General features: G+C 35.6%; 2 protein-coding genes across 2 annotated transcripts; both read left to right on the top strand.

Moving 5' to 3' along the window:
• The first annotated feature begins 1,553 nt into the window (after window positions 1–1,553).
• LOC107611418 (uncharacterized) lies at window positions 1,554–3,156 on the top strand. The gene is made up of 3 exons (XM_016313345.3): window positions 1,554–1,589; window positions 1,689–1,982; window positions 2,779–3,156. The coding sequence occupies exons 1-3, from the start codon at window positions 1,554–1,556 to the stop codon at window positions 3,154–3,156; spliced, it is 708 nt and encodes a 235-aa protein (XP_016168831.2).
• Window positions 3,157–15,006: 11,850 nt separating this feature from the next.
• ALA1 (aminophospholipid ATPase 1) lies at window positions 15,007–22,370 on the top strand. Its single transcript, XM_016315342.3, has 7 exons — window positions 15,007–17,163; window positions 17,283–17,589; window positions 18,920–19,628; window positions 19,716–19,839; window positions 19,974–20,193; window positions 20,370–20,828; window positions 21,852–22,370. Exons 1-7 carry the CDS (start codon window positions 15,711–15,713, stop codon window positions 22,072–22,074), a joined length of 3,495 nt encoding a protein of 1,164 aa, XP_016170828.1. The 5' UTR covers window positions 15,007–15,710; the 3' UTR covers window positions 22,075–22,370.
• The last annotated feature ends 761 nt before the right edge of the window (window positions 22,371–23,131 follow it).

Here is a 23,131-nt window from a genome sequence, read left to right as displayed (position 1 = left end):
CAAAATTAAATAACTAGATCGTGTATGTGAATTATTTTATTAATAATAATTTGAACATCATATACTATGAACGCATATTTATTTTCAATGTAAAAAGAGGTTTGAGGTATTTAGATTAGCCTTTTTTTTTATTTATCACTAGAGTCTCAGTCTCTCTTCAGAATTTTTTTTCTATTACTCCTGAAATTTGAGGTATTTAGATTGGTCCAAAAACGTACACCATAAATCCTTAACAAATGACTGTATAGTTGAATGAATATAGTTGAATAAATGACTAATAGTAATTTTCCAATTAATCATGAATCACCCTTTGGCTGGTCGGTTATTTGTGATAAATACAAGTGTTTAATTTGATTAGCCCAGAACTATAATAATACACTTCCTTGCTATACATGGATTATTTGCAAAAACAGAGTTTGATATCCAAGAAAAATAGTTTCTGACATGGTTAGACTTAGTACTTGAAGATGATAAATTATGATTTGTATATTTGACCAATTTGTGAATACTTGTCCTTAGTTCAATTTTATAAAATAATCTTAATTGGATTTTAAAGTGACTTGATTTTTTTTTTTTGCATTCCCAGTATTCGGAAAAAAAGGATGGCTAGGAAAGGTCGTTACACGAAAAGACAAAAACTGGGACTAGGATTTTAGCAACCTCAAGTGGCTCCGCCTCCAGGCTTCCCACCACGATGACGCTCAAATTCTCCTAGCCAGTGGTGATGGTATCCCTACAACTTCGTGCCCGTTCCGTCTACCCCACAGTGAACCAAGGCCTACTCCACAAATGAGCACAAATAGCCCAGTGCACAACTCGGAGCCATGCCATAAAAACTTGGACGCGAATACAGATTGGGTAGATTCCCTTGATCAAGAAGTTGATGACCAATCCTTTGTTGCTTCTGGAGCTCAGAGTCACAAGGGATGCAAGACTACAGAGTTTTGGAGGGTTAAGATCATCGGTAACATATTCAGTTATTTTTCTTTCTTCAATTCGAGTTAGACTCCATGTTATGTATCATTTCTCATGCATATTTACACAACGGATACTCACATAAGGTATTATATTTGGCTTATAGATGCCGACGGCACAATCAAGCCCGCAAAATTAAGCATGAAGGAGGCTATGGAACGGCCTAATGGTAAAAGAATCGTGCTCAGGTTCAACAACACAAAGCAAGCAATTGGAGACGAAGCTGGGCTGTTAAGTGGCGTGCTTGGTCTGCTGGGATCTGACTATGGAAAATTTTCTATCTGTGAGAAAAGTTGGCATAAGATTACCACTAAGGACAAGTTTTATAACGAATGTCTCAAGGTAAAAGTTTATATCCACTTTGAATTAAATCTGCTTATTTTTTCAATTATTGACAAATTGTATTATCTGTGTAGCAAATTTTCCACTTTGATGAAGATAGCGAAGGAATTATCAAGAAAAATATTTTCAAAAGTATGGGGAAGTCTTGGAAGAAAACAAGGTTGAGGTTGTATAATGCTTTTTACGAGCCAACATATTGAGCACCATTCGCCGGGAATTGATCGAGAACATTGGAGATGGTTCCTGACTATCGCGCCAAAGCTGAGACAAAGGTATCTAGTTTATCATTGGTACACAACAAAACAATTTATGTTGCATTGAGTATTTTTAAATCAGTTCCTAATTGCCCATTGTCTCTGATGGACCAATAGGAGAAGTGCCAGAAAAACGCGAAAAATCGATCAAAGCAACTATATACCTACACTGGCGGTTCAAAAAGCATCGCACGACGGATGGAAGAAGAAGTACTTTACTTTTTCATTCACTATTTGGACTATCTCTATGAATTAATTTTCATTGATTTTGTGGAATACGGTAATGGCAAAAACTTTGATGTTACAGTCGGAACAAACAAGGAAGGAGAGTCGGTAGAGGAGAGTTATGGATCACAGTGCACAAAAAAAAAAGATGGCTCCTATATCAATGATGAAGCAAGAGCAATCGGTGTAAGTACTACTTGTTAGACTTTGTCGTTAAAATTATGATCTCACATAGGGTAATCGTTTACTTCTACATGAAATGATATATGATCTTTTCTTAATTTTATTGTGGCATTTATAAAACGATATATGATCGACAAACATTCAAATTTGATTCTGTGTAATTTTTAGATTTCATAAATTTTTGGCACCATGTTGATTATAATTTATATAAGCTTTATTGATAGAGCAAAAAAAATTATTTGTGTTATTTCTAAACCTAGATGAATGGATTTAGTTAACGAAGATTACAGCAGATTTTGATATAGGAGGTTATTTTTGGTGTGCAGATTAAGTAACCTCATGAGTAATTCGAGTGCATGATGATATGCTTATGGTTGAATTTCATCTGTGATTTCATTGATTTGTGGATTACAGTTCCTTAGTTATTGCTGCAGATAAAATATATGCTACCTAGTACAGTTGTTAGTTAAGCATTAAAAAGACATGTCCTATATTGCATGCGATTTAAATCCTTAAGTAGAGTTTCACATTTCTTAGGAAAATTCTTTGTTTGTTATGTTCGAAATAATTCAGTTTCACTTATCCCTTATTTCTTTTTACAGTGGTTGGCATCCTATGAAACAGATGCTCTATTTTGGTTGTTTTATGTTGTTATCTCTTGAGACCAATTTTTTTCGAACATATTTGTATGTTTTTTACTGTGATGAAAGTGATACAGTTAATCATTCTGTTTGGTGTGTTATTGACATGCGATGGACCTATCAACAAAATGATTGTATTTGCTAATTTGTGTCTGTAGGAAAAAATTGAGGAGATTGAGCAACATGATGAGTCTTCTAGGGTGTTGTCTCAAAGTAATTCCATTGGTCAAGTTTTCGGAAAAGAGAAACCGGGTAGAGTACGTGGTGTGGGTTTCGGACCGTCTCCTACTCAACTCTTCGGTTTGAATTCACATGCGCTAGGCAACGGAGTCCAACTAGAGGAGACCCAGAGGAAGCTGATTGAACTGCAGGCAGAGTTGGAAGGTGAGAAGTTGAAGAGGATGGCGATGGAGGATGAGGCAACAACAGAGAATAAAAGGATGAAGGTGATGGAGAGTGCTCTAATTTATCTATTTCAACGGCAAGGTAAGGAGCTGCCACCAGACATCGCTGCAGGGATGAGTTTTGTGGAATGATAGAGTGATAAATAGTATATTAGGATTAGAGATATTTTGGATTGAAGCAAACATTTTGTTGAATTAAACTATGCAATTCTTTGCGAGAGATTTGTTTTCTTTGTATTTTAATGAATATGTTATTTTGTTTTGTAGATAATTTTTTTGTTTTTGCCACAAGTATAGATTCTAAGGTTGAAAATATTCACTCTTAAAATAATAAAAAATTAAAAGGAGAAAAAATAATTTTATAATATTTTAAAAAATTTATACGTGTTTCTTTGAAAAACGCAAAATTTCTTTCTTTTTTTTTAAATTAGCGGCGGTTTTAAACCGCCAAAACGTGGTTCAAAGATTAATAAATCTGTTACATTTGGCGGCGGTTTGCAACCGCCGGTAACTGTGTCCGAAACTATAGTACAATTTAGCGGCGATTTAAAACCGCCGCTAAATGTGCCCCAACTTGGACATATCGAGATACATCGCGGTGGTTTGAAAACCGCCGGTAAACAAGGAGCAAATCGTGTCAGTCTCATTTGGCAGTAGTTTTCTAATCGTGTGCCGCAAAATTTTGATTTAGTGGCAGTTATACCAGCGGTTGCTGGAAACCGCCGCCGAACCCAATCTCAGCGCCCATCTCCATGGCTTTCCAGTTAGCCGCCGGCCTTTGATTTTGCGGCGGGTTAAAACCGCCGCTAATCAAGAAGAAAACCACCGGTATTCTGCGCCTCTCTTGTAGTGCATGAGCTCATGCGTCGGTTGTCTACCCGCAACCCGACGTTACTCGGGACGAACCCCGAATATGGTTTTTTTATTGTGTCAGTTAGACACCTTGGCATCACGGTTACCCGTGTCAATTAGGCCTCATCATAATAATACCTTAATGTATATCGCAGTAAGAAACAGTGCTATTAGTTAGGCGAACATTCCCACATTAGCAATCTCAGGCTATCAGTTAGGCGGGTCCTTTCGCATTAGCAATTTGGCACAAGGCCCATTCACATTTCATTTTCATGAATCATAATTTATTTCAATTATTTATTTCACTCATGACTTTTTATTTTCTTTCTTTTCATTTTACCTCCACATCACCGATTACATACTCATACCTCCGCATCCCCATATTATTAAACGTACCTTCGCATCACCGCTTAACTATACATACCTCCGCATCACCTTATTTATTATTCACTTATCATTGCCTCAGGTTTCTAGATAGCCAAACTTCTTTATCGTTTAACAAAAATTCATTTCCTTAATAAATCGAACTCAAATTATTACTTAAAACAAACTCCCTTCTCAAAAGATAGAATTTAAAACATTATACTTTTCTTAATAAATCAAATTCAAAATAGAATAAATATTTTTCCAACTAAATAAGTCTCAAATAATTTAACTTTCTAAAACCAAATCTTTTAAAATAGCATTTCAAATAAAGTCCTAAATTTTATAAAAATTTCGGCAGTACTTCGCCTAAAACTCGGGCTTAGCCACCCTTACGGTCTCCCTCTTTCTCAACATCTCATCTCATCAAACTTTTCTCAACAGTTATCAAACAGAAGATTCTCAATCAATTGGACATTCACAATTCATAACAATTAACAAATCAATCATACTCCACAATTTTCATGTAATCCATCAATCCAACTCCAATCTCATCAATTCGTAATTACTTTTCACATATCATAGAATCCTTTCAATTTTAAACTCAATCAACTAGTAACCCCAAAAATCAGCCTTCCACTATTCTAGTTATTTTAAAGTCATTTACTCTCTAGCAAGGTTACTATTTTATTTTAAAAGTTAGATTTCAAGAAACAATTCAATGATTAAACTTCAATGCTTTAACAGTTCTCAAAATCAATTCCAGTTAATCGTAAATCAACAATAACAACCACCACAACGTCATCAAACGAACAATTCAATAGAATTCAATAGCTACCAACTTGACATAATCAATTAAAATAAGAGTTTCTAGTAACTTCAAAACCATAAGAAAAAAAACCAGTAACAATCACAACCTCAAACCAAAACCAATCTCACCAGTTAATCACCATTCACAGCCACAATTCAACCAATTTCATCACCAAATTCAATCAATTTAACAAATAACACAAAATTAATCGCAATTTCATCACATTTCAATTATATTGACAATCACCAACAATCTCAATTTTATCAATTTTCATCAATTAATCAAACGAGACATTTATAAATTATTTGCAGTTACTCACTAAACTTCAACGGCATTCGTAAATTAAAACAGTTAATTTTAAAATAACTCTCCTACCTCAATGTCGCATTAACAACGTAATCGAGACAGCGGTAGCGGCATCAACCAAACGACAGAAGTGTTATTTCCCACAGAAATGATGATGGTTGCAACAGAACAAGGATTTCAAATTTAGTGTAATCAAGGGCAAAAATAGCCTTGGGAATTCTAGACAAAGCAAAGACTAGAATTGAATTAAAACTAGAGCATGGCAATTACAGTAGTGACAAAACAGAACGTGCAAATGAATCAGAATTAAGGAAAAGATAAGACCAGAACCATGGTAGCAGAATCAGAACCAACAGTAGCAGCAGCCCCGTTGTTGGCTCTTGGCAGTGGCAACGGCTCCCACTGCAGCAAATTCCAGCAATCAGAAGATCAGAAACCAGAAGCAAGAATGATCGTGCCTATGGCAGCAACACCAACTCGATTAGTTCCGGTAGCTAGGGCATGACTTGGTTCGTCTTTAATAGTGGTGGCGGCGATAATCCTAGCGACGGTGACGGTGGTGATGTGCGACAGCGGCGATGCTGCCTCCCTCTCTAGCTGTCGCGTTCTCCTTCCCTCTTGCGTCTTCGCTCTCTCACGCGCTACCTTTTCTCTCCTCATCTTCTCTACGATGGTGACGACCATGATAGCGGCAGCAACAACAGTTTGGAATGGCGAACAGCGGCGGTCGAAGCTCCAATGGTGATGGAGGCAAGGCGCGGCGGCGACGGCACGAGACAACGCCCTTTTGGTACAAATTATGATTTCTTTTCTAAGGGCTATTGGTAGGTTATTATTAGAAATAGAAATTTCAAAATTATATGAAAGTTTTTAAGTTAATACAATTAGGCCGTCTTTCAGATTTTCAGATTGGATTGGTACAAATGAGAAGCTAGTCTCTAATCTTTTTGGAATATTTTCAAACATAACATTGAAGTTCTTTTTCTGATTGTGATATTTCTTTTTTTGTTTGAGTTCCAACTAATTCTAACACAATTTTAGAATTTGTTTGATCAGTAAAAGTTGTATCCTCAATATGTAAGATAAGAGTGAGTAAAAGTTTACAAAATTTTTCTTCACTTAGACTCTCTCCAGAAAGAGAAATTTTCTAAAAAAAAGTTTTATGTTCTAAAAAAATAACATTCATACTTACATGAAATATCTTTATGTATGGATTGAAAAATTTATAACCCTTTTGACTTGGAGAGTAACCAATAAAAATATATTTTTCTACCCTTGGATCAAGTTTAGACTGATATGAAGGTGTATGCAAAAATACAATACAACCAAAAACTCTTAAAGGTAAGTCAGAATGTAACCTACATGATGAAATTTTTTTAACGTATCCAACATTGTGCAATAATTTAACACATGCACAAACATTCAATTAATGATGAATTAGGCTGCTGTTAGAATAGCATCTCCTCATAAATATTTTGGAACATTATCCTCAAACATAATGGCACATGCTACTTTAAGAAGATATTTATTCTTCCTTTTAGCATTGCCATTTTGTTGGGATGTATTGGAGCATGTGAATTGATGCTAAATATACCTTTCTCTTGAAAAAATTTACCAAGATTTTTATTAAAGTATTCAGTACCATTATCACTTTTTGATATTGAAATTTGTATCAAATTGTGTTTCCACAATTATTAAGAAATAATGAAAAATTTTAGGAACCTTAGCTTTTTCGTACATGAGATAGATCTAACATAGTCATATGTGGTCATCAATAAAAATTACAAATAATTTTTTTTTCAAATTGAATTGTTATTTTTGATGGAGTCAATATATGACTATGAATGAAGTGAAAATGTTTAGATGCATGATAAAGTTGAGAATAATAAAAAACTCTACGGCTCTTTACACAAATACAACTTTCACCTACAAGTAAGGAAGAATTAATATTCTTAAATAAATTTGGAAATAATTATTTGATATATGAAAAACTAGGGTGCCCTAGTCTATTGTGCTAAAGAATCATTAAATTCTTGAACTACTTTTATCCTATGAAATATTTTCAAAATGATAGAGTCATTTATCATTTTAGCATTGCCAATCATCTTTTTAGAGGTTCAGTCCTAAAAAATACTATCAGTGTCAAGGAACGTCACATTACAATTGAAATCCTTACAACTTTTACTAATAAAGAGAAAATTACAAGAAAGCTTTGGTACATGTAGGACATTTTTATGTCGGTATTTTTGGACAATTTAATTGTATATTTTCTAGCAATAGATGAAAAACTACTATTAGCAATTCTAATTTTCTCATTTTTAAAATAAAAAAAATAAGTTTTAAACAAAGGGAAGAAGCTGGTCATATGGTTAAATGTACTTGAATCGACAATCTATGGTGCATTCAAATTTGAGATGCAATTAAAGAAAATAGGAATACTAAAATTACCTATTTGAGCCAAAGAACTACTAAGATTATTAGACACAAAATTATAATTTAACAACCCTATAAGCTGCTCAACATATTCTTTACTCAATGATAATTTTTCAGGTTCATGAGCAGTTAGGATAAAGCGTATTTTGGGACTAGATTTGTTGTTTTTAAGATGTGCTAGCTTTTTATGAATCTTCCAACAGATTTTTCAGGTATAAGAAGATTTATTACAGTGATCACACCAAATATTGGAGGGATGTTTCTAATTTGATGAATTTTTAAATGTAGCAGGTGCCACCAAGAGTGCATAGGCTCTTAAAAAGTCTATTCAGTCTTGCCTGTCTTTTTTATCATTACAGCTTTACAGGTTTTTTCTCTTCTAATTTCAGCAAATACTTTCCAATTGAGGATAGAATTGCTCTTGTCACGAACCTCATCCAGTTCCATATTGAGGCCTACAAACAATTGAAATATTCTCCTTTTTTCACTGTTTGTTGGTGATGTTTAGCATCAATAGCTAAATTTCACTTGTAGTTATTGAAATAGTCAAGGTCTTGCCACCCGCTTCAATGTATAAAAAATATTTAGTGACATTGTCACCCTTTTGTTGAATTTCTCTAAATTTTAGAGTGAGTTCATAAATTTAGGATTTATTTTCAATACCAGAATATATCTCCTTAATGTTATTCCACAAGTCCTTGACAGTGATATAATATATATAGTTACTATTAATAACCTCCTTCACTAAATTCACTATCCTCTTCCATTGAGTTTACTAGTCATGTCATCACTATGAAATTTTTAATATCTTACACATTATATTGTGGGTCAACGACATTAGACTGGCTTCGTTCACCGGTGAGATATCTAATTTTCTCTTTTCTACGAATGTGTGTACATCTGAACTGATTGAGATCACCTAAAATAATTTGACCATTTATTCAGTCGAAAAGTAGTGATCTGAACCGAATGGGAGTCATCATTAATTAATATCCGTTACTCAGATTTTAAATCTGATAGAGTGGGAGTGGTTGACTCTTTCTGTTCATGATTAATAACTGAGAAAATATAAATTGTCAACCATAACTATAAATCAAAAACACAATGCAGAGATCTTACTCTAATACCAACTTAAAGTATTCGAATATTATGTTATATCAAATGTGTAGGAAATTATTTTTTTATAGAGAAATTATAAAAATAGAAATAATTAAAATTAAAATATACTAACCTAAAATAAAAAAATTAATTATAAAATTCTTAAAATTAAATTAAAAAAATATTATAACTAATTCTATTTACAGAAAAATTCATGAAAGAAATTAGAAATTTGATTTGATTTGATCTTGTCAATAGTATTTTTCTTCTTTTTTATTTTATTTTTCTTATTTTTTCTCTCTCTTAAATAAAAGAAAAAATTAGAACAGAAACACATTATTTTCTATATTACTTTTGTTGTGGTGATATGCAACTCAGTGGATGTTGAACTAGTAGGTTGAACTAGTAGATGCCACCGTGATAGGCCAAGGCTTCTTGCTATAGGCGAGAAACTAACGCTGACAACTTGGTGAGTGCGAGAAGTCTGGAAGAAGCCACGTATCTTAGGGTCTGTACAGAATTCTGCCATTCTTGCAAAAGGATTCCAAACAATAGCGAAAAGTATGGGATTGCGCCACGCGTTTTTCATGCATGTTAGGTGAAGTCCCCCGCCCACCCTTAAATTTTGTATAAATGATCTTCTTCCTTCTCGCACTAAACTCTTTTACAAATATTTTTATAGATTTTTGTTATAAATTAGTCAACTTTTGGTAGGGGTGTTCATAAAAAAACCAAAATGTGGTTAACCGGTTAAAAAACCATAACCACATTTTGGTTAACCAGTTTAATGAAACAATTTAAAAACCATATCCATATTTTTTAGAATTGGTTAACCAAAACCAAATTAAAAGAAACCGGTTTTTAACCGGTTAACCAAAACCAAAACCAAATTAAAATCAAAACTTAATTTCAAAACCAAATTACATACTCTTTCTCTCTCTCTCTCTCTCTCTCTCTCTCTCTCTCTCTCTCCCTCTCCCTTTCTCTCTCCCTCCCTCTCCCCCTTACTCTCTCTTTCTCTCTCTCTCTCTCTCTCCTCCTATCTCTCTTTTTCCCTACTCTCCCTCCTCTCTCTCTCTCTCTCATTTTCCTCTTTCTCCTCCTCTCCTTTTCTCTCTCCCTATCCCCTCTCTCTCTCTCTATTCTCTATCCCCTTCTCTCTCTCTCTTCTTTTCTCCCTATTTCTCTCCCTTTTCCTTCTCTCTCCCCTTTCCTTCCCCCCTCTCTCCCTTCTCTCTCTAACTCATTTTTCTCTTTATCTCCTCTCTCCTTTCCTTCTCTCTCCGCTTCTCTCTCTCTCTCTCTCCTTTTTCTCTCTTTCTCTCCTCCTCTCTCTCCCCTATCTCTCTCTTTCCCTATCTTCCTCTCTTTCTCTCTCTCTCTCTCTCTCTCTCTCTCTCCCCTCTTCCTCCTCTCTCTCTCCCCTTCCTCTCTCTCTCTCTCTTTCTCTCTCTCTCCACCTCGTCTTTCTTTCTCTCTCCCTTGTCTCTCTATCCTTCTCTCCCTCTCTCTCCCCTTCCCTCTTTCTCTCTCTCCCTCTCTCTTTCTCTCCTTCTCTCTCTATCTCTCTCTCCTTCTCTCCGCTCTATCACTTCCTCTCTCTCTCTCTCTCTTTCTCTCTCTCTCTCTCTTTCCTTGCCCTCTTTCTCCCCCTCCGTTCTCTCTCTTCCTCTCTCCTCCCCTTTCTCTCTCTAATCATCTCTCCCCTTTTTCTATCTCTCCCCTCCTCTCTCTCTCTCTCTCCTCTCCTCTCCTTCTCTCTCTCTCTCCCATATCTCTCTACTTTCTCCTCTCTTTTCCCTTCTCTCTCTCTTTCTCTCTCTTTCTCTCTCTCTCCCCTCTCCTTCCTCTCTCTCTCTCTTTTTTCTTTTCTCTCTTTCTCTCTCTCTCGCTCATCTCTCTTTCCTTTTCTTCTTTCTCTCTCTCCTCCTCTTCCTCTCTTCATTTTCTCTCCTTCTCCTCTTTCTTTTCTTACTCTCTCTTTTCTCTTTCTCTCTCAACCTTCTCTCAATCTCTATCCCTCTTCTATCTCTTTTCTCCTCTTCTCTCTAAAGCGAGAGAGAAGAGAGAGAGGAGGCGAAGATAGAGGAGGAGAAAGAAAAAAAGGAGAGAGATAAGAAAAGAGAAGAAGGATAAGAGAGAGAGAAGCAGAGAGAGAAAGAAGACAAAGAGATAGAAAGAGAGAGGGGAGAGAGAGAGGATAGGGAGAGAGAAGGAGAGAGAGAAAAGAGAAGAGGGGAGAGAGAAGGGGAGAGGGAGAGGAGGGGAGAGAGAAGAGGGAGGGGGAGAGAGAGAGCATGGGGAGAGAGAGGGAGAGAAGGATAGAGAGAACGAAAGGGGAGGGGGAGAAAGAGGGGGAAGGGGAAGGGGAGAGATAGAGAGAGAGAGAGAGAGAGAGAGAGAGAGAGAGAGAGAGAGAGGAGGGGGAGAGAGAGAAGAGAAAGAGAGGAAGAGAGAGAAAAATGGGAGAGAGAGAGAAAAGAAAGAGAAGAGGAGAGAGAGAGAAAGAGAAAAAATTATTTATAGAAAATATTGAAAAGAGATAAGAAAGAAAAAGGAACGAAAGCAATGGAAGGGACTTCATTATTTACAAATATTACTCGTATCATTTAGAAAGAAAAAAATTAGATTAAAAAAATTCAATTAAAAAAAGGTTTAAAATTTTGGGTTTTTGTATGTAAAAATATTAATTTTTGTGTAAAAATCTATTTTTACATGTAAAAACCTATTTTTATGGTATAAAAACCAATTTTTTAGTATAAAAATCGGTTTTTGGGACAAAAACTGGTTTTTTGTGTAAAAATTTGGGTTTTATATGTAAAAATATTAATTTTTGTGTAAAAATATATTTTTACATGTAAAAACCAATTTTATGGTATAAAACCAATTTTTTAGTACAAAAACCGGTTTTTTGGTACAAAAACCGGTTTTTTGGTACAAAAACTGGTTTTTTAGTACAAAAACCGATTTTTTATATAAAAACTGGTTATTTTTTTAAAAACCGGTTTTTATTTTAATAACTGATTAAAAACCGGTTTTAAAATTCATTAACCGGTTAATAACCGGTTTCATCATGTAAAACCAATTTGGTTAATTAACCAATACTATATTTTTGGTTAACCAAAAAACTGGTTTGGTTTTTGGATTAACCAAACCATGAACACCCCTAACTTTTGGTACAAATAATACTAAATTATTACAATTTTGTATAAAATGAGATACTGAAACTATTAAATCAGTCTATTAAAAAGCTTACGAACTACTGACAAACATCATATTATTTATACAAAGTCATCTTTTTTTAAAGAAAATAATTTTTTTTTAATTTTTTTCAACTAACGAGATATTTTTTTATTTAAAAAAAAATCAAAATTCATCTCGCCATTAGCGAGAAACTTTTTTATATTTTTTATAAGGGAAAAGCTCAGTATACAAGCGATTAGGGCTTGTAACTATTACAAGTTCATTAACGCCTAATTCACTAAAACGCGTTGCAACTCCTACGTCACTTACACGCGCTATACAAAGATCCCGCGTTTGTATAACTACCAAATTTAAAAGATTTGTTTCCTTCTTTGTTTTCCTTCTTTCCAAATTTCATCGTTCTTCTTCTCGCGCGTCTTCCCCTGGTTTTTCGATCGTTCTTTTCTTCTCCTTTCTCATTGGTTTGTTCTTCGTCATTGACGTTAGTTCTTCTCTCTGTAACTCCAGCTTCGTTTTCTTTTCGATTTTCTGGTTTCTGAAATCAAAGTTTGAACTCGTTTTGAAGATAATAGATGATTCAACCTCAGATTGTCAGCTGAATCAGGGCGAAGTGGAGCACAAATAGGAAGGAAAACAAGATTAAGAATCAATTGATTACATGTAGCAAAGAGAAAAAATGAAACCCTCATAGCAAAGACTCATTTGATAGGAATTGGAATGATTTTCTGCTAAATTTTGGTCTTGTGGACAACAAGTGGCTTTCAGGTAGTGTTGGGTTAAAATCTGCAGCAGAGGTGTAAATTTAATTTTTTATCGGGTGTATTTATAGTCTGTGTTTGGGTGTATTATGCAGATCTCTATGCAGACCGTCATATATGGGTTCCAATCTATTTGGAATTCTGGATCACTACTTCATATTATAGTACCTGTAAATCAGACATTTTGAATACACCAGAGAGAGTTTAATTAATTTTGGTCTTGTGGACAACAAGTGGCTTTCAGGTAGTGTGGGGTTAAAATCTGCAGCAGAGGTGTAAATTTAATTTTTTATCGGGTGTATTTATAGTCTGTGTTTGGGTGTATTATGCAGATCTCTATGCAGACCGTCATATATGGGTTCCAATCTATCTGGATCACCACTTCATATTATAGTACCTATAAGTCAGACATTTTGAATACACCAGAGAGAGTTTAATTAATTTTGGTCTTGTGGACAACAAGTGGCTTTCTGGTAGTGTTGGGTTAAAATCTGCAGCAGAGGTGTAAATTTAATTTTTTATCGGGTGTATTTATAGTCTGTGTTTGGGTGTATTATGCAGATCTCTATGCAGACCGTCATATATGGGTTCCAATCTATCTGGATCACCACTTCATATTATAGTACCTGTAAATCAGACATTTTGAATACACCAGAGAGAGTTTAATTAATTTTGGTCTTGTGGACAACAAGTGGCTTTCAGGTAGTGTTGGGTTAAAATCTGCAGTAGAGGTGTAAATTTAATTTTTTATCGGGTGTATTTATAGTCTGTGTTTGGGTGTATTATGCAGACCGTCATATATGGGTTCCAATCTATCTGGATCACCACTTCATATTATAGTACCTGTAAATCAGACATTTTGAATACACCAGAGAGAGTTTAATTATGGAAAAAAAATTTACTTATAATTGGATCAAATATATTTACACCATGTGTTCAATTTCTTACAAGAGTATATAACAATTACATTAATCAGTGACAATATCATTAGAATCTATCTGACAAAATGGACTCAATAACAATGAGGATGGTCTGGACAGTCTTATTGCATCACTTCTCCTCGCTCATATTTCTGAATTTCTCACTCAACAGATGGGTTGCACACTTTAGATCCTTGATTTGCTGTAAACAAAGCAAAATTAGAGTTAGATATATTTCTATTATGAAAAACTGATTTGATCGAAGACATATATTTGTTCTTACATTTTTTTCAGCTTGGTTTCTGCCTGCCATTTTTTCTGAAATGAAAAATACACCCATAGATATCAGTAAGATACACCCATAGATATGAGTCAGATACACCCATAGATATCAGTCAGATATCACTCAAATACACCCAAATGATTACAGAAATACACCCAAAGGATTACAGAAAATACACCCAAACGGTTACAAGAATTCACCCAAACGATTATAGGAATACACCTAAAGGATTTAAGAAAATACACCCAAAATTCGTTGAAGTACATCTTATGCATAATTCAGAACTCTTTCTCTTTCTCCTCCTCATCTTCTGCTTCTTCTTCTTCTTCAAAAACGATTTTACCATGAAAAATCGAAAAAAAAGAAAAAACAGAGAGAAAAGACGTAAATGAAGAAGAAGAAAAAGAGGAAAACGAGGAAGAAGAACGTGCAGAAACGAAAGAAAAGGAGAAGAAGAAGAGTAAGAGGAAGAAGAACGTGCAGCAAGAAGAAGAAAAAGAATTTTAGAAACCATGAAAATCGAAAAAAAAACGAAGAAGAAGAAGAAGAAGAAGAAGAAGAGGAAGAGGAAGAGGAAGAGGAAGAGGAAGAAGAATTTTAGAAACCATGAAAATCGAAAAAAAAAACGAAGAAGAAGAAGAGGAAGAGGAAGAGGAAGAGGAAGAGGAAGAAGAAGAAGAAGAAGAGAAGAAGAAGAAGAAGAAGACGAAGAGGAACCGTTTGAGTGGGGCGCGTGTAGTTACGCTCCATTCAAAATGAGTTAATGCGCGTGTTAATGTAGTTTGGGCTGATAACTTGTAAAACTTGTACGGCCTTTTTACTTGTATGTGTAGCAGTAAATCATCTGGCTATATGCAAGATTTCTTAATTGAGTTAATTTTTTTTAATAATCTCGTCGTTAGTGAGAAAGCTAAAACCACTATACCAAAATACATCACTCTCCAACTCATCACTAGACATAACTCCAAAAATCAATTCATATCGAAAATTTTTGACCCAAAAGAAAAAAACTAAACCAAAAAAAAAAGAAAGTTTAGCCAACCCATGATTAACAAGTAATATTGCACGCGCTTCGTCCAACGATCACTGACACTGACTTGTTCTTCCTTTCTTACAAGCGACAATTGCCGATTTGCCGTCGTCGTCGTCGTCGTCGTCTCTCTCTCTCTCTCTCGCTTCTATATTGTCTTCGACCTTGTGCAATTTCGCCACCTCTCTCTCATATACACGCTTCTGCAACCACCACTATAGCTATAACAATACACTACTTTCTCTACCATCTCAACGTGCTTCAATGTTGAAACTCACCACCACTTTGGTCTCAAAACTCAATTCTTAAGTTTCTAACCGCACACTATCTTTTTTAGTAATTTGAGCTTCTGGATTTTCCCTTTTCTTTTTAAATCTTGATTATTATAATTTATTTCTTCTTAAACTCCTATGTTGTGTACTTGCGTTGCCGTAGAAGCCTAATTTGTCTGGTACCACGTTGGAATCAAGAGAGTGTCTCATATGTTTTGTCTCTTTAGTTTTCGCATCATGAGTTCTCAGCTTTATCAACTTCTTCTCGGAAGTCTTCCAGAACACTCCAAACCCCAAGATTTACCTCTTTAATTGAATTCAAAGACAAACAATTATTGCATCACTTATGAATTACGATGGACCAAGTTGAGAATTTTCCCAATTTCAGCTCTTCCATGAACAATTCATCAAGGAACTCGACTTTTGGCCACTCAGGATCCAAGCCTGTTAGCTATGGGTCAAAGGGTGCTGATTCTGGAGCTTTAAGTATGTCTCAGAAGGAAATCAGTGATGAGGATGCAAGATTGGTGTATGTTGATGATCCAGAGAGGACAAACGAGAGGTTTGAATTTTCCGGGAATTCGATTCGTACTAGCAAGTACTCAATTATCACATTTCTTCCAAGGAACTTGTTTGAACAGTTTCATAGAGTTGCTTACATTTACTTTCTCATCATTGCAATCCTTAATCAGCTGCCTCAGCTTGCTGTTTTCGGTAGAGGTGTTTCCATTTTACCACTTGCATTTGTTTTGTTTGTTACTGCTGTTAAGGATGCTTTTGAGGATTGGAGGAGGCACAAATCAGACAAAGTCGAGAATAACCGAATTGCGTCCGTTATGGTTGACGGCCAGTTTCAAGGGAAGAAGTGGAAGGATGTAAAAGTTGGTGAGATCGTTAAGATTGCTGCAAACGAAACCATTCCATGTGATATTGTGTTGCTTTCAACTAGTGATCCTACTGGGGTTGCGTATGTGCAGACTACTAACCTTGATGGAGAGTCTAATTTGAAGACTCGGTATGCGAAACAAGAGACTCAAGCGAAGGTGCCAGAGAAGGAGAGGTTTATTGGGTTAATTAAGTGTGAGAAGCCAAATAGGAACATATATGGATTTCAGGGTAACATGGAAGTTGATGGAAAGAGGTTGTCGCTTGGGTCCTCCAATATTGTCCTTAGAGGCTGTGAACTCAAGAATACTAATTGGGGTGTTGGTGTTGCCGTGTATTGTGGTCACGAGACCAAAGCGATGCTCAACAACTCAGGTGCTCCGTCGAAGAGGAGCCAGCTTGAGACTCACATGAACTTGGAGATCATTATGCTTTCTGTCTTTCTTGTAACATTGTGTACAGTCACCTCGGTTTGTGCCGCTATTTGGTTAAAGAGCCACAAGAATGAGCTGGATTTGATGCCTTATTACAGGAAACTAGACTTTTCCGAAGGTGAAAAGGAAAGCTATCAATATTACGGATGGGGATTGGAAATCCTTTTTACTTTCCTTAAGTCAGTTATAGTGTTCCAGGTGATGATCCCCATATCCTTGTATATATCCATGGAGCTCGTCCGTGTTGGTCAGGCATATTTCATGATCCGGGACTCCAGAATGTATGATGCAGCAACAAATTCAAGATTTCAGTGCAGGGCTCTGAACATTAATGAAGACCTAGGCCAAATTAAATATGTCTTCTCTGACAAAACCGGTACACTTACCGAGAACAAGATGGAGTTTCAATGTGCGAGCATCTGGGGTGTCGATTACAGTTCCACAGAAGCAAGTTTGGAGCATGGGCATCAAGCTGAATGCTCTGCTCAAGGTGCAACTCAGTATTTCCAATATTTTAGTTTTGTGCTAATTCACTTTTAACATCCCCTATAATGCAGGAGCTTGTTTATAATTAAAATGTTCTATTTTTGTGTCATTATTTGATCTTAGTGGATGGAAAGGTCTTGAAGCCAAAGATGAAGGTGAAGGTCAATCAAAAGCTTTTGCAATTATCAAAAAATGGTTTTGGAAATGTTGAGGGAAAACAAATATATGATTTTTTCTTAGCACTGGCAGCCTGCAATACAATTGTACCTCTCGTTGTTGATACATCTGATCCTACAGTTAAGCTGATAGATTACCAAGGGGAATCTCCGGATGAACAAGCATTAGCATATGCTGCTGCTGCCTATGGCTTCATGCTCATAGAACGAACCTCAGGTCACATTGTCATTGATATTCATGGAAAAAGACAAAGGTAAACTGACCTTCTTTTCCTAAAACTTCTGCTTTTCATCTTTTCTATACTCTGAACTTTATGGTGTTACTAGTTTTGACTTAATGTTGACTGAGCAGATAGGAAGGTTGTCAGCACATTTTTTTGTTTGGAATTTCCTGTGGAACTTAGATTATGAGTTTCTTTATCTTTTATTTATATATATTGGTTGGCCTTGAATGTGTTTATTGAATATAGAGATAGCAGTTAGCAAATCAAGAAAGAAAATGAATGGGAACTTAGAATAATTCAGCACTAGACACACTAAAGTATAATTCAGAAACAGACGCACTGATTTAAGCTTACAGTTGAAAGTTGGAGATTGCAAGACAAAAGGATAAGTTACTGACTCTTTTAAATGAGATAGGAAAGTATCACTAAATGTCAGGCATAGAAACATGAGAGAGCAATCTAAGTGGTGCAAAGATGATGATATTCCATCAGTTGAGTAGGCGGATTAGACAAGATTAGGAATGAATGCACTAGGGAGAAAGTTGTGGCAGTGCTTGTTGTGGGAACATGGCAGAATCTCACCATCTGGGGTTTAGTCATCTCACCATCTGGGGTTTAGTCATGCGAGGCAAGATCTGTAGAATCCCCAACAAGAACAGTAAGTAAAATTAAAGATTGGGTCAATACGTAGTTCAATAGTTGTTACATCTGAGCTAAGGAATGGAATGTCTGAGATGCTGATTTCAATGTGAATTCCCAGCCAACTAAGTGTTTGTTTCGGATATGGAAAACAGTATTAAGGAAAATAGGAAATACAAGAAAGGAAAGAATGTCCTTGGCATAATGAATCACTTCGGCGTCTTCTAGTCTCAATTCTGTTCTACCCCACAATGGAACCCCTTGCAAGATTGAACCGCCATTAGAGCCTCTCTACACCTTAGTTTGTCTCTTTTCCTGATTTGCTTCTTTGGTCAACCCACTCTTCCTTTTCTTCATATCTATTAGTATCTAAGGGCCTTGAGTCTCTATCATTACTGTTAAAAATGACTTAGGGATGGTTGTGATAAGATGCAATGGCATTGATTTACTGATGGTCAATGCCACAAAAATGAGAATTTTTTTTCTAGGTTGAGCCATATAAATTTGGAAACAAAGTTAAGTCATCTACATGTGCACTTTATCTTCTTTCTTTCCAGGCTCTATATTATATACATAGAGTACAATGTGTTTATTTGTCTTGTTTGTTACCTGAAATCTAACTAACAAGAAGTCCCTTGATTCCTCTTAATGAAGTCTCATGGACCACTAGTCATGGTTTTCCACTTTTTTAATGAAAATATTCCCATTATGGGCTGTGCAGGTTCAATGTCTTGGGTTTGCATGAATTTGACAGTGATCGAAAGCGAATGTCAGTTATCTTGGGGTACACAGACAATTCTGTGAAACTTTTTGTAAAAGGAGCAGATACATCCATGCTTAGTGTGATAGATAAATCATTGAACACTGAAATACTACGAGCAACTGAAACCCATCTTCACTCTTACTCCTCCCTGGGTTTGAGGACCCTTGTTATCGGAATGCGGGACCTGAGTGTGTCAGAATTCGATCAATGGCACTTTGCCTTTGAAGCAGCAAGTACTGCTTTGCTTGGAAGGGCTGCCTTACTTCGCAAGGTTGCTAGCAATGTAGAAAATAATCTGTGCATATTGGGTGCAACTGCTATTGAAGATAAACTACAGAAAGGAGTACCGGAATCTATCGAGTCTCTAAGGACTGCAGGTATTAAAGTATGGGTATTAACCGGGGACAAACAGGAAACTGCCATATCAATTGGCTACTCCTCGAAGCTCTTGACAAACAGCATGACTCAAATTATAATCAATAGCAACAATAGAGAATCATGTAGAAGACATTTACAGAATGCTCTTGTTAAGTCTAGACAACCATTGGCTGCATCTGCGGTTCACAACAATTTTGAAGGATTTTCTGATGCTATTGCAACACCAATAGCCTTGATTATTGATGGTACAAGCCTTGTGTATATTCTTGACAGTGAACTTGAAGAAGAGGTAAATGGTACTAAATATTGAACTTCCTTTGCAATGTTTTATTCCATGCTCAACTCCTGACATTGTCTATTTCTGTTGAGATTCCAGCTCTTTGAACTTGCAAGTAGATGTTCTGTTGTTCTGTGTTGTCGAGTGGCTCCGTTGCAAAAGGCTGGAATTGTTGCCCTTGTTAAGAAAAGGACGGCTGACATGACTCTAGCCATCGGAGATGGTATGAAATCTTACACTTGTTTCCTTAAAAAAATTAAACTAAATACTAGAACAAAAAAAATAAGGATATATTTTTTTTCTTTGCCTGATTGATGTTTTATTTTAAAATAAGTAATTATTATGCATGTGTTTCAGGTGCTAATGATGTCTCGATGATCCAAATGGCTGATGTTGGAGTTGGCATCAGTGGACAGGAGGGTCGACAAGCTGTGATGGCTTCAGATTTTGCAATGGGACAGTTTCGGTTTTTGGTTCCTCTTTTATTCATACATGGGCATTGGAATTATCAACGACTTGGTTATATGATAATATACAATTTTTACAGAAATGCTATCATTGTTCTCGTCCTGTTTTGGTAAGCTACAGTTCAGCATGCGTAAATATATAGATATTTTTGTTATGATATTGTAAATTTAGATATGCCACAAACATTGCCTTGCGCGGTTTCTTATCTCTTGTTAACTGAACCTACCTGGTTATTTAGATAAAAATGATTTTGTTAATGTTTTATTCCTCCAAATCGTTTTTCAGGTATGTGCTTTTCACTGCCTACACTGTGACAACTGCTATAAATGAGTGGAGCAGCATGTTGTATTCAATAATCTACACGGCGTTTCCGACTATTGTAGTTGGTATTCTTGACAAGGATCTTAGCAAAAGGACTCTCCTAAAGTATCCTCAGCTTTATGGAGCCGGGCAAAGACGAGAGGCTTACAATAAAAAATTGTTTTGGGTGACAATGGCTGATACTTTTTGGCAAAGCATTGTTGTTTTCTTTATTCCCCTTTTTGCCTACTGGGGAAGCACTGTAGATATATCAAGCATAGGAGATCTTTGGACACTTTCAGTGGTTATTTTGGTAAATTTGCACTTGGCTATGGACATCATCAGGTGGAATTGGGTTATTCATGCAGTCATTTGGGGCTCTATTGTTGCAACTGTCATTTGTGTCATGATTATCGATGCCATACCGACATTTCCCGGATACTGGTATGTGCTATCTTTCCCCATTCTCTATCTTTTTATACCTATAAACTTGTATGTGTATATGTCTGTGGTTAAATGAGTATGCTTGTGTTTGTTTATTGTTTCTTGAGCATCCAATCTTAAGCGAGATTACGGAGGAAAATTAAACTAGGAAAACAATAATAAATGTACAGATCTTAATGACCAGGATTTATTGATGAACCTAATATTTAGGGTAACTTGCTGGCCTTCCTTGTGGTTTTCTGATACTATACTCAGCATTTCTCTTCTTGATATTCATATTTATCCTTGACCTTGTGAGTTCAATGATGTGTTTTACGAAATATAAGAGAATTAACTATAATATCAGTTAAAGTTCAATTGTGGTTAGTTTGTGTATTTAAAATTTTTAAAGGGAGTGCCGTGTGCAACATAGCTTTGGTCTTAGGGAAGTCAATGTGATTTATCCTAATATTCAAGCATTTTGGAGTTGCCTGTTCCAAGCATGAAATAATATTTCATTTCTTTTTAATTCATTGGATTTCCGGAGTGATGCTAAACCCTTCAAGAAAGTGCTTTTTTGTTTTATAGGCTTAGAATAAGTTACTACGATGTTTAGAAATTAGAAGTTTAGAACCCAACGTAGAAGTTAGTTTATTTATCTTCATTCACCACATGATGTTGGAACTTGGAAATCGTTAAATTCTTTAATCCTAGGATCATCCATGTTAATCAAGAAAGTTATAATCATACGTGATCCATGAGCACGATTGAGGGTCTTGTGATTCTTGATCTTGATTTCGATCCTTGATCTTAATTTGTGGTACTTGATCTCATTAAGATCTAACTCGATAATAATCTTAAATCTTTTTTATTATTTTTAAAACAGTGAGACCACTATTAGCTAATATGATTATTCGTTCTTATATATATTTGTATAGCACACAAATAGACCAATTACATATGATTTCCTAACATAAGAAGCTTTTGCATTGCTTTAGTTTCTCCATGCATAAATTCTGATGTTTGCCTCTCAAATTTTTACAGGGCCATATTTAATTCTGCAGGTACTGGATTGTTCTGGTTATGTTTGCTAGGAATCTTGATAGCAGCATTGCTTCCTCGTTTTGCTGTGAAATATATTTATCAATATTACTACCCCAGTGATATTCAGATCTCACGAGAAGCCGAGAAATTTGCGAATCAGAGAGTCATCGGCGGCAACAGACAAATAGAAATGTATCCCATCCCTGATGGTCCACCAAGATGACACAAGTGACTCTTGTTCCTTTTTTCTTCGATCTTTTTCTTTCGTAAAGTTACATCACATACTCTTTAGGCTGCGTCAGAATATTTTTCTCTTCTGTTGGTTGCCATCGTCTCATTGTCTTCTATCCGAAGGATAGAGTATTTTTGGTTTTTCATTTCAGAGGTTGCTTGTATTTTTATTCTTTTGTGTAGATAAATTAGCATGTTGTAAATTGACGATGATTATAGTAGAAATGAAAAGAATCCCATATGTTCTTACATAGATTTTAAATGAAAATTCCAATATTAGTTCCTCCAGTCTGCCTTGCTTATTTTAACTCTGCTTTGATATAACTATGCAACATCATAGCCTCATAGGGGACAACTTCCTGTAAGCCAATTCCCCTCTAAATCTAATATTGAAATTTAAAAAATTAGGTTCTGTATTTTTTGCATATTTGTACCGTATAATTTTAAAGAATCACCCGTGCTCTCATCTTCTCTCTTCTACTTCTCCTCTCGTGCACCGTTGACGTTTGTCAGTGCGTCTGCTTCCCCGCCCTTTATTGCGCTACTTCGCACTATCGTGCCACTCGCCGTCCTCCATTGCGACGCGTCTCCGCCCTCGCGTCACCGTCCCTGTCGCGTCTTGCCCTTCGCCACCGTCGTTCTTTTTCGACGTAAAATTTGGATTCTTTTTAATGTAATTTGGATATTTTTTTATATAATTTTAATTTTTTTTTTCATACTGTGGATGTTTTTTCGTTCTTTAATAGAAAATGTACTGAAATTTAGAATGCGTATGTTTCTTTTACAAAGAAATACATCCAATTACAAAAAAAGAAACATCCACAACCTCTTAAAAAAATGAATTTAACGTTATTTGAATTTTTTTTTATGTAATTTGAATATTACTTTTCATGTAATTTGGATATCTTGTTTGATATAATTTGGATTTTTTTTTCTATACTGTGAATGTTTTTTCATTTTTTAGTAGAAAATGTCTTGGGGTTTAGGAGAAACATCCACAACCCCTTAAAATTGAATTTAATGTAATTTAGATTTTTTCGATGTGATTT

The sequence above is a fragment of the Arachis ipaensis genome, chromosome B8 (genome assembly GCF_059453495.1).
Source record: "Arachis ipaensis isolate K30076 ecotype BB chromosome B8, ASM5945349v1, whole genome shotgun sequence".
NCBI classification, from domain to species: Eukaryota; Viridiplantae; Streptophyta; class Magnoliopsida; order Fabales; family Fabaceae; genus Arachis; species Arachis ipaensis.
Note: the sequence above shows the minus strand (reverse complement) of the source record. Positions and strands in the feature narration are given on the sequence as shown.

Bases quoted from the DNA above. Each gene is read 5' to 3' on its own strand.
- LOC107611418 (XM_016313345.3), top strand. From the start codon at position 1,554: ATGGTTCCTGACTATCGCGCCAAAGCTGAGACAAAG. The intron at 1,590-1,688 runs GTATCTAGTTTA...ATGGACCAATAG, and splicing joins GCGCCAAAGCTGAGACAAAG to GAGAAGTGCCAGAAAAACGC. The intron at 1,983-2,778 runs GTAAGTACTACT...TTGTGTCTGTAG, and splicing joins ATGAAGCAAGAGCAATCGGT to GAAAAAATTGAGGAGATTGA.
- ALA1 (XM_016315342.3), top strand. From the start codon at position 15,711: ATGGACCAAGTTGAGAATTTTCCCAATTTCAGCTCTTCCATGAACAAT. The intron at 17,590-18,919 runs GTAAACTGACCT...TGGGCTGTGCAG, and splicing joins ATTCATGGAAAAAGACAAAG to GTTCAATGTCTTGGGTTTGC. The intron at 19,629-19,715 runs GTAAATGGTACT...TTGAGATTCCAG, and splicing joins ACAGTGAACTTGAAGAAGAG to CTCTTTGAACTTGCAAGTAG.